The 11,023-nt window shown below is 47.5% G+C and overlaps 1 protein-coding gene across 1 annotated transcript in view; it reads left to right on the top strand.

Annotated features, from left to right (window-relative positions):
- The window catches only part of SYN2 (synapsin II), a 152,239-nt gene that overhangs the window by 123,585 nt on the left and 17,631 nt on the right, over positions 1-11,023 (top strand). The window contains exons 6-10 of the mRNA XM_060161152.1: positions 1,492-1,554; positions 2,167-2,309; positions 6,492-6,566; positions 6,996-7,098; positions 8,258-8,407. Coding sequence (XP_060017135.1) covers positions 1,492-1,554; positions 2,167-2,309; positions 6,492-6,566; positions 6,996-7,098; positions 8,258-8,407 — 534 coding nt within the window. The remainder of the gene's footprint in view (positions 1-1,491; positions 1,555-2,166; positions 2,310-6,491; positions 6,567-6,995; positions 7,099-8,257; positions 8,408-11,023) is intronic.

The following is an 11,023-nucleotide window of genomic DNA, read 5'->3' as shown; positions in this document are numbered from 1 at the left end:
GGCTGGGGGGTGGGGAGAGATGTCCGAGAAAGCAGCCAGTGCTTTAGAAACCCTTTCCCGTGCCCAGAGCTCAGACTCTGCAGATGTCTGAGGACAGTGCTCTTGCTGGGGGCTCAAAGCACGGGGTAGCCCATCACTTAGGGCAAACCTGGGTTCTCAAAGCTCTCTCCAGACCCTAGGCCACCCTGGTTCCTATCTCAGGCCCCTACTCAGCTGAGAGACTACATCTTGTTATAGAGGGTGGGGCAGCTTAGAAAACAAAGAAGCAAGGCACTTGAGGCCACGGACTGGAGTCCTGTCCACTGTTTGACAGAGGGCATAGTTCTCCGACCCTCCAAACAGAAAGAAACCCACGGGATTGTTGTCGTAGCATGTTTCCACCCAGCGTTCCACCAGCAGGTCGCAGGCTGGGTACTGATTCTGTCACTAGGTAGCTTGGCAACCTTTGCCTCTCTGGGCCTCACTTCCTTCTCCGTAAAGTAGGATTGAACTACGTGATTTTGCCCCAGTCTCAGCTGGCCTCAGCCAGGAATACTGAAATCCTCAGGTCAGGTACTCCCAGTATCTGGTCACACTCAGGATTCCCGTGGGGATCTGACTTTTCGTCAGAGTCAACATTATTTCCTTTGAAAGACATGTTTTCATCTTGATGTGGTGGTGATGTTTGAAAAGAAGGAAACTGAAAGAGAGCTGAGGCCTGACTAAGAAGGATGAGATTTGGTGTCCAGGTTGGTTCTTCACGCAACACCGGATCAAGATAGAGTCTGATGTGTTATTGCTCGGGATCTCGAAAGCATCCAGTCCAGTCTCTTCGCTTGGCAGATGTGAAGGCTGAGGCCCAGGGAGGTAAGGGGACTTGCAGAGAGACTGGGATGCAAGTCTCCTGACGTCTAGTCCAGTGCTCTTTCCCCTCCACCACGTTATTTCTTCCATCGCCATTTTGTAACAGCTTGAAATCTTGCCTTTGAAGGGTAGTTCTTCTTTTAAGTTTTCATAGTTCTTCTGTTAAAATACGGCTACCTCAAGGTAATGTTTACTCTCTTAAGGATCTCTTTTGAGTGATAAACGTGTTGAATTCCTATGTCAGCTCTCTTCCAAACCCCAAGCTGGGCAGAGATGGGCCTTTGCATACTAAGTAAGCTGTGTTTGGTGCTGAGTGTGGGGTGTTGGTGAGCAAGGAAGAGAGTGTGAAAGAGGGGAGAAAAGCCAGGTTCAGTGCAGGAAAGCTGGACACATGAAGGATGAAGCGATAAGTTTTAAAGATGTAGAGAGTACCAAGTTGGAGAGCAGGGTCCTTATGGTTCTGCTACTAATATGCTGTGACCTTAAGCAAGTCACTGTCACCCTATGGGCCTCAGTTTTTTAATTTGCGAGGCAAGTAGGTTGCACTAGTTCTTTAAAGAGCCCTTCCAAGGGTGTTCCCAAGAAAAATATTTGTAAGATTCCACACGTACACTCTGACCAATTCATTCCTTTCTCCTCTGCTTTCAGCTGACTCTGCCCACGTTCCCTGTGGTGGTGAAGATCGGCCATGCTCACTCGGGCATGGGCAAGGTAAGGCTGGGGCTGCTGTGCTCTGGGGTTGAGGCCAAGAAGGGCACTTTTCAGAGAGCCTGGTTGTGGACTGTTCTTCTGCCTCTGTTGCTGATGACTTCTTTTCAAGGAGAAGACCGTTTGGCCCCTCTGAAGCCATGAGTGTTACCCAAACGGTCCTCTTGCAGCAGGCATAGTGCAGGCCACCTGACTGGTCCCTGTGTTCTTTGCAGCAAATGTGGCTCCTGAGCCCTGGGAAGGGAAGCTCAAGAGTAGGGACTTCCGGGGCTTCCCTGGTGGCGCAGTGGTTGAGAGTCCGCCTGCCGATGCAGGGGACACGGGTTCGTGCCCCGGTCCGGGAGGATCCCACATGCCGCGGAGCGGCTGGGCCCGTGAGCCATGGCCACTGAGCCTGAGCGTCCGGAGCCTGTGCTCCACAGCGGGAGAGGCCACAACAGTGAGAGGCCCACGTACCGGAAAAAAAAAAAAAAAAAATAGAGTAGGGACTTCCTAGGGAGATGTGGCTCTCAGGTCTGCATCTGGATGGAAACATCTTGATGGGTTTGGGGGCTCAGGGCTCTTGTGACTCTCGTGTGTGTGTGTGTGTGTGTGTGTGCGCGCTTTCTCCATTAGGTCAGAGTGGAAAACCACTACGATTTCCAGGACATTGCCAGCGTGGTGGCCCTCACCCAGACGTACGCCACAGCAGAGCCTTTTATTGACGCCAAGTATGACATCCGGGTCCAGAAGATAGGCAACAACTACAAGGCTTACATGTGAGTGGGGGTGGGGTCCCCACAGATGCTCTTCGCTGTCTCCTCAGCTCTGGGGAGACTCTCGGCCTCCAGGTGGTAGCCACCTCGCAGTTTAGCCTCCTCTGGCCCACAAGGCAGAGAACAGAGAGCGGGAGCCATTCCAGTCAAGGGAGTCTTAGCCTGGCTTCCTTTCAAGGCAGAGGAGGGGTTCCTGAACTGAGATGAGAAATAAATGGGTATTTATTTTCATTTTAGCCTCTGAGTGGAATCTGGCATTCTCCTGAGTTATGAGCAGACTGGAGTATCAGCAGCAGCGCATGTGGTTTGTCACTAATGGGCAGCACAGAGGTTTCTGTACACATACACTTGTCACAGATATCTCTGAACACCCGTTACTTTTATCACTATTTAAGAATCATGGTAGTTAGACTTGCCACTGCATTCACACCTGTAAATACATTTGTTATTTATGAAGAAACATATTTTTTACTAATCTGAGATTTGTTTACTATTTTTGATAACTCTTTTGGTAAATTCTTTTAAATAATTGAGTTCCTTTGTTGTCCTGTGTAGTTTATTTTACATTCACACGTCTTACATATTTTATACATTGAAAGGAATCCATAGGCTTCACTAGGCGGCCAGAGCACAGAAAATGTTAAGAAACTCCTGACGTAACGATATAGCCCTGCAAACACCACAGAACGTTAAAAGCCTAGTGGTTATGAGAATAGATGACTTCTCCATGTAACTGTGTCCATTTGCCAGAATGGAAAGGTAAACGTTTCCTCCAGTACAATTTAGAAAAAGAAAAGATTTCAAGACTACCTGATCTTCCATAAAATACATAAGAATGCAAATGGCTTACGAGTCCAGTTTTGGAAATATTAACTTCACACTGTAAAAAATGTTAAGGTAGTGTTTTTCTTTACAAAGAGAGAACATTACAATATATGAATTTGATCTTTGCCACTCAGGACTTGAGCAGATGTCAGGGTTGAGCAGCTTCCCTCTCTCACCATCTATTTTCATTTTTCTTCCCTCATCTTTCCTTTTAGTGTGTACACTCCCCACCCCTGGAGGTAGTTAGGAGTCCCTTCCCTGCACTCCCTTCTTGTAACCCTTTGCACACCTCTAGTTGAGCGCTTTTCACACGTTGGGTATTTGTACCACGCTCCTCTGAGCTCTCTAGGCGGAACCGGAGTCATCTCTGTGGCCCTGCTTCCTTGTACAGTAGCAGGCGTGTAGTAGGCCCTCAGTAAGTATGCAGGGAAAAGCCCTTATGAAGAACTGAAGCACACAATCTTTTTTACCTTTATTCATCTGATTCCTACTTTATTTAAGTTTATAATTTTTTTTTTTTAGTAAATCCTTATTGGAGTATAATTGCTTCACAGTACTGTGTTAGTTTCTGTTGCACAACAAAGCAAATCAGTCATATGCGTACACTTCCCCATATCCTCCTCTTCTTGCATCTCCCTCCCACCTCCCTATCCCACCCCTCTAGGTGGTCACAAAGCACCGAGCTGATCTCCCTGTGCTATGTGGTTGCTTCCCACTAGCTATCTGTTTTACATTTGATAGTGTATATATGTCCATGCCACTCTCTCACTTCATCCCAGCTTACCCTTCCCCCTCCCCATATCCTCAAGTCCATTCTCTATGTCTGCATCTTTATTCCTGTCCTGCCCCTAGGTTCTTCAGAACTATTTTTTTTTTTTTTTTTAGTTTATATGTGTTAGCATACAGTATTTGCTTTTCTCTCTCTGGCTTACTTCACTCTGTATGACAGACTGTAGGTCCATCCACCTCACTACAAAAACTCAGTTTCATTTCTTTTTATGATTGAGTAATATTCTGTTATGTATATGTGCCACATCTTCTTTATCCATTCATCTGTCCATGGACATTTAGGTTGCTTCCATGTCCTGGCTATTGTAAATAGAGCTGCCATAAACATTGTGGTACATGACTCTTTCTGAATTATGGTTTTCTCAGGGTATATGCCCAGTAGTGGATTGCTGGGTCGTATGGTAGTTCTGTTTTTATTTTTTTGAAGAACCTCCATACTGTTCTCCATAGTGGCTGTATCAATTTACATTCCCACCAACAGAGCAAAACGGTTCCCTTTTCTCCACACCCTCTCCAGCATTTATTGTTTGTAGATTTTTTGATGATGACCATTTACTTACTTTTTTATTTGCAAGGGACCATCAGTTATTTGGGGGAATGTTTAGGCCCTCTCAGTTCCTCTTCTCCAAACTTTTGGCCATTCTCTTGCTCTCAGAAGAAGGAACTGCCTTGGCAATAGTCAGGATAAGGTTTGAGATTCTTCCCTCCTGCCCCAGCCCTCACCCTAGAGACCTAGAGGCAGCCACGGTCGGTGAAAAGAATGCGCAGCTCCTGCTCCGCTGTCAGTAGGCAGTAATGTGGGTCCCTCTGTGGAGGTCGGATGACCTGTGAGTCTCCCTAAATGGCTTCTCAGTTTCCCTTCTGCTCCCACGTGCCCCAGGTAGCCTGCATGGATCTGTGCCCTGCATCCTGTTGTTAGAGAAAGGTGTAAAGTATAAGGGACATTATTATTACTCAAAGTTTCTGAGACCCTATTATGTACCGTGGCCTTGTGCTGGGGACATGGAAGTGAGGGACTCTCTGCCCCTGTCCTTGAGGAGTCCATCCTCGCCACAAGAACACACCTGTGAACCACCACTGTTAGAAAGACAGCATTATTTTTACTATGATCTGTCTTTGTGTTTCTATTCATATTTTGCAAGCCACTCAGCTGTCAGTTGTTTTCCTTTTCTGAACTAGGTAGTGGGGTGTAGGGAAAAGCGCAGCACAATGAAGGAACGAAGAGTCCTGAGTTTTTATCTTGTATCTACTTTGAGTAGATATACAATGCTGGACAAGTCATCTAACCTTTCTGCGTCTTCATCTCCTTGTCCGTAAAGTGGGGGCAGGAATCGCAGCCTATTCACAACAGGGCGGTTGCAGTGAGGCTCTGGCGAGGGATTTGGGAAGGAAGAGCCTTGGAAGGTAGTCAGTACTGTACAAATGTGAGGAGCTGTTACTGCCACATCGGTCGGCTCACTGGGCTGGCTCAGGGCTCTGAAGTACCAGCCGTGTGTCTCGGTTTCTCAGTGTCTGAAATCAGATCTCTGCGAGAATACTCCTGAGAACTGCTAAGCAGAGAAGCACATCATCCTGTCTTCAGTCATAGTGAGTGATAAGGACAGCAGGTGAAGGGCTCTGTCAGTAGTTGAGCAGGGCTTTTCTGTCCCCTAGGCCATCCCCTTCCTCTTGACTGTGTCTGAGTGAAGACTAATAATTTAAAAGCCATATTTTTGGTATTTTACAGTTTATTTAAAACTGTATCAGTTGGTCCTCATGACAACCCTGTGTTTACAAAGGGATAAGGGAGGCACAGAGAGTTGAAGCGATTCACACAAGGTCATCGAGCCAGTCAAGAGCAAATCCAGAACCAGAAGCCAGGTCACCTGCCTCCTATTTAGTCCAAGACTAGTTGACTCTAACACGTGCTCTTGGAGGGAGGGTGCAGAGGGCATGGAAGAGAAGGGGTTGGGGACCTGACTCCATCAGCTGCATGTGGTGGATGAGGCAGCTTAAGCCTGAAGAGGTTAACTGACTTGTCCAGAGTCATGTTGCTGATACTGTAGGCCCTCAAAGTTAACTGCTAAATTAATAAGTGAGCTAGTGAGGAAGCCATGGGGAGATATTCACAGGAACCCTGAGGGTATTTCCAGCATCAATAGAATTCAGTTTGTATATACCAACTCAGCCTAGATACCAAGTGGGTAGGCTGCTGGGAATACAAGACAAAATATATACCCTTAAGTGATTAATAGACTTGTGGACAGAAGACTTAGCTCAAATAACTAAAGTAAAAAGTAGACGCAGGATTTTAAGTGAGGTGTAGGCAAAGTCCTCTAGGTGTTCTAAAGAGAGCAAGTGCTCATCTGGTTGAAAGGATCAGGGAAGGCTCCGTGGAGCCAGAGCAGTCTGGGTGGGACTCTTGTAGAAAGGAGGAGAGCATTGCAGGCCAGGGTTGGCGGAGGCAGCCAGGCCCTAGGCTCAGCAGACAGGCCCCCGGCTATCTGCGGGAGAAGCAGGTGGGGAAAGTGGTGGTGAGCCCTCCTCCTGCTGGCCCGGCTCACTGTCTGTCCTGGCGGGACCTTGTTGTAGGAGGACGTCGATCTCAGGGAACTGGAAGACAAACACTGGCTCTGCAATGCTGGAGCAGATCGCCATGTCAGACAGGTAAGTAAGGGGAGGTGTCCGTAGATGAGGAGGTGTAAGAAAAGAGCCCTGCCCAAAGGGAGCCTCTGATCAGGCCAGACAGATGGAACCCAAAGGCCCAAGCACCCAGTTAACAAGATCAGGCAGGAATGGGTTATGTGCTGAATTGTGTAGATAAAGACGGGACATGCCATAGAAGGTCCGGGAAAGGAGGAGTTACTGTGGGCTGGCATGGCCAAGAAAGGCCACCTGGAGTAGGTGAGACCTGCCCTGAGCTTGGGAAGGCAGGTAGGATCTGGAAAGCAAAGCAGGAGGGCCCTGTAGACAAGGCAGTGTATTTGGTGGCGGTGGAGGGCGGGAGGGATGGGGCGGGGGCTGGGAGAGGTAGAGACAGCAAGGAGAGCATGGGACTAATGCCCCAGCCTCGGGACACCTTCCCCTCCCTTCCAGGTACAAGCTGTGGGTGGACACCTGCTCTGAGATGTTTGGTGGCCTGGACATCTGTGCTGTCAAAGCTGTGCATGGCAAAGATGGGAAAGACTACATTTTTGAGGTGAGTCTGGCCCACACAGTATCTCAGTAAGAGACAACCCCCTAGGCTGGAGGCCAGACTTTCGGCTTGAGACCTACATGGGCAGCACGGACTGCATTTATGTTAGAGTCTCCTGAGCCCTGGGAAGGTTTCCAGATGACACAGCCAGGGGGTATGCATAGCAAAAACACACCTGCCAGTGGGAGATGTTATTTCTAACCAGCTAGGCTGACCCACACCATTGGTAAGAGATGCCAGACTTGGGTTCCTGGGTCCTAGCCTGCCACTCCTCTGGGAAGACTTTAGTGGTTTTGCCATTCTTGGTCTCAGGAAGCTGGTTTTGGGAATCATTTGGTCCAGTCTGCTCATTTTGCCAGTGAGACAACTGAGGCCTGATGCCATGAACATGTGCCCAAGGCTACATAGTGAATCGGTGTCAGCCTGGACTAGAACTCCTGGGTGCAGGAGATTCTTCTTAGCCCTTCTGTGAGCCTTGAGACACTTGACTCAGCCTGAGCCTCCGGCACAATTTTGCTGACTCTTTTCCTGTATTAAAGGGAGAGTCAGTGGCCATATGGTCTTTCACACACATTCCCATCCAGTCTTCCCAGGAGCAGGAGAGGCTCCTTGCCAAGAATTGGTGGTATTTGCAGAGGATTCATGTCAGGAGCCCAAAGTGGGCTCGGCATCTGCTCCATGGTCTGCTTGGCATGTAACTTCTGGATGGTCATACCTTCCGCCTCTCGGTGGGCCTCAGTTTTCTTATCCATGAATGAGAGAGTTGGACTCCAGAGTCTATGATCCTGGGCAAGCAGACACTCCCTCGAGGAGGAGAGTATTGATCTGGACCTTGAGGTACAGGAAAAATTGGATTGGTGGTGAGAAGAGAAGGCATCCTCTCTCCTTGCTCTCTCTTTCTCCCCACCACCTTCAGCCACCAGACTGAAGTCTCCCTGAGCCCTGGCATGGGTGAAGTCTGGGGGAGGCCCAAGGCAAAGGCTTGCAGGAGAAGGGGATAAAGGCCAATATATGCAAAGGAACATGCTTCTAGCCGAAGACAAAAGCACCAGCTTCACCCCAACCTCTCTCTGCTGGCTTAAGTCCTGCTCATTCTGAAAGACTGTACCAGGCCTTGGATGTTTCCAGGCCCTTTCCTAATCTGGGCCACTTCCTCCACCAGGTCATGGACTGTAGTATGCCGCTGATTGGGGAACACCAAGTGGAGGACAGACAGCTCATCACCGAACTGGTCATCAGCAAGATGAACCAGCTGCTGTCCAGGACCCCTAGCCTGTCTCCTCAGAGACCCTTAACTACTCAGCAGCCACAGGTAAGCAGGGAGGAGACAGAGGAGAGCCAAGAACCATTGCCAAGCCCACTGCTCTGGACTGGTGGCTCTAGGATGGAGCAGAGGTCAGATACCTAGAGGCCTGCATGGGCTCTGTGTAGTCTTTTCCTTCTCCCTCTCTTTCCCTTCCCTCCCCTTTGGACACCTGATTATCTTCTACCACCCCTTATAGAAACCTTCTCATTAGCAAGCTGCAGGATCAGCTTTAGAACTTTCCAGAGTTGGAGTACTGGCTCCCTTCCCTCTGAACTTGAAGACTCCAGGGAACCAGAACCTGTTTCCCCTGGGACTTTTAAACTGGGAGGTATCTGAGGAAGGGCTCGATCGGATCTCTCATTAGCTGTTCACTGCCTGAGAGGTCTGCCGCATTTGTAGAGAAAGAAGGGTGATTCTGAGAAATCTCCTGGTCTGGAGAGAGGGGAGAGTCAGGTCTCTCATTCTGAGCGAGAGTGACAAGGTAAAGCTCATATTCAAGTTCTGCTTTCCTTCCTGAGGGAGATGAGGAAGCTGTCTCCAGTTGACTGTGGTGTATGACTCCAGGCAGTCACATTCACAGTGACAGTATTCCAGCTGCAGGTCTAGTGGGAAATCCACACTGAGGTTTCTGTGAAACCTCAGGCCCCGTGGCACTAGAGTGGGCTAAAGACAGTCATCTAGGAGGTAGCTCATTTTTCAAAAGTATCGCCAAACTCTTCTCTCCACCGTATAATAGAGTAGTAAGAACTTGGGACAATGAATCCAAGAACTGAGTCCTAGACTAGCTCTTCCCCTAAACAGCTCTGTGACTCTGGGGGGCAGTTACTGCCCTTTCCAGGGCTCAGGTTTTATGCCTTATAATGAAAATCTCTCAGCAATCTTGCTTTCGAGATCCTACTTCAGTTAGGGAGGTGGAATAGAATAGTGATTCAGAATGTGGGCTTTGAAGCAGGAACTATTCAGATTTGAATCCTGGACCCTCCATTTACTGGCTTTGTGACCTTGCACGAGGACCATATCCGTGGCTCAGGAGAGATCTAAACAACAGCCCTTATTTTCTAGGGCTGTTACAAGGATCAGATGAAGTGAAGAACCTAACACATGGCACAGCACATGGTAAATGCTCAGTAAAGGCTACCTGTGTTGTTATGTAAGCAGCCTCTGGGTGTGGGTTCCCTACAGCTTTAGGCTTTGAGATCATCACTCCCTTTTCTAAAGATCAGTGCTGGGATTATACTGCAATCAGGAGCCAAGTAATTGGATTCTTGAAATCTTTCAGTAAGAAAGAAGAAAAGGAGGGGGAGAGGGCAAAAAAAAAAAAAAAAAAGAAAAGAAAAACAAGATAAAAATGTCTGGATTATTTAGTATAGAAGCAAATTAGCCCACATTTATCTTCTCATCATTTGAACATCACAGAATCATAGCATAGAAACATAGAAACATCTGTGCTCTCTTTGGGTATCCAAGTTGAGAGTGGCCCCATGTGGCGGGATGTTACCATAGATTAGCTCTTGTGTTTGTTTCACACCTTCTATAGGTGGCTCACGCTCTGGGGGCCTCTGACCAAGTGCAAGAATCTGTTCCTGTGCTTCAGGAATGTAGTCACTAGATAATTAGGTAGGGTAATTAGGAGAACACACTTTAGTTGCTTGTTAGAGATACAAGCCCATTATTTGAATATTGTACTTAACTAGAGGTGATAACAAGATTTTCCCGGTTAAAATAATATGAGGCCCGCAGTAGATTTTATGATTTTGTAAATCTGATGGAATCAAGGTGTTTGAGTCCTAGTCTTGCCTTTCAGTCCACACTGTCTCAGTGATGGGATTGGCAGATTGATGTTCATTCCTGCTCCAGAGGAAAAGTGACAAGAGCCCCCTTCCCCCCTTACCCACTGAGAAATACAGAGAATATCTGGTTGCTGCTTAAACAATTTATGACAGAGTAAGAGAGCCTGTTGCTACCCAGGCAAGATAACCAAAAATGGGCTGCTCTGGGATTCTGTGAAGGTTGCTTAAGTACTTTTATAAATGTGTGCAACACTGTCTTGGCCTCCTAAAGGGAAATCATCCTGACTTGAATGAAGGCTACACTGAGAGTCAGGAGACCTGAGTTCAGCCTGTCCTTGCCACTGACTCACCAGGTCAGCTTGGTAGATTTCTGTTTCTCTGCCCCAGTATCTTTGCGTGTATAATGAAGGGTTGAACCAAAAACAAATCGCTAAGATCTCTTCTAACAATAAAATTTAGATTATATGAAAATGATAGAAGTTCAATAACAAAGAAAGAATTTACCAAAAAAAGTGTTTTCACCCAATGAAAGCATTGATTCTTCTTTCATATAAGTCCCTTACTTTGTAAACATTACATATTTCAGCTTAAATATTTTAAAGAGAAATATGTCAGAGTCAAGGCAGGAAACCTGGTAGGGAATGAGCTTCCCTAAATATAGGCACACCTGCAAAACTTCCTTGTAACAAAGCCAGTCTGGCTTCAGGGTGAGTTTTTCTCTGCTGAGCCTTACATTTGAAGTTACAACAGAAACTGTAAAACTGTGGAAAGCACACCACACTGGGAGTCAAGACACTCAGGAGCTAGTCTCACTCTGCCGTGACATTACATG

The sequence above is a fragment of the Lagenorhynchus albirostris genome, chromosome 10, assembly GCF_949774975.1.
Source record: "Lagenorhynchus albirostris chromosome 10, mLagAlb1.1, whole genome shotgun sequence".
Lineage (NCBI taxonomy): Eukaryota > Metazoa > Chordata > Mammalia > Artiodactyla > Delphinidae > Lagenorhynchus > Lagenorhynchus albirostris.
This window is presented reverse-complemented; position numbering and strand designations above follow the sequence as displayed.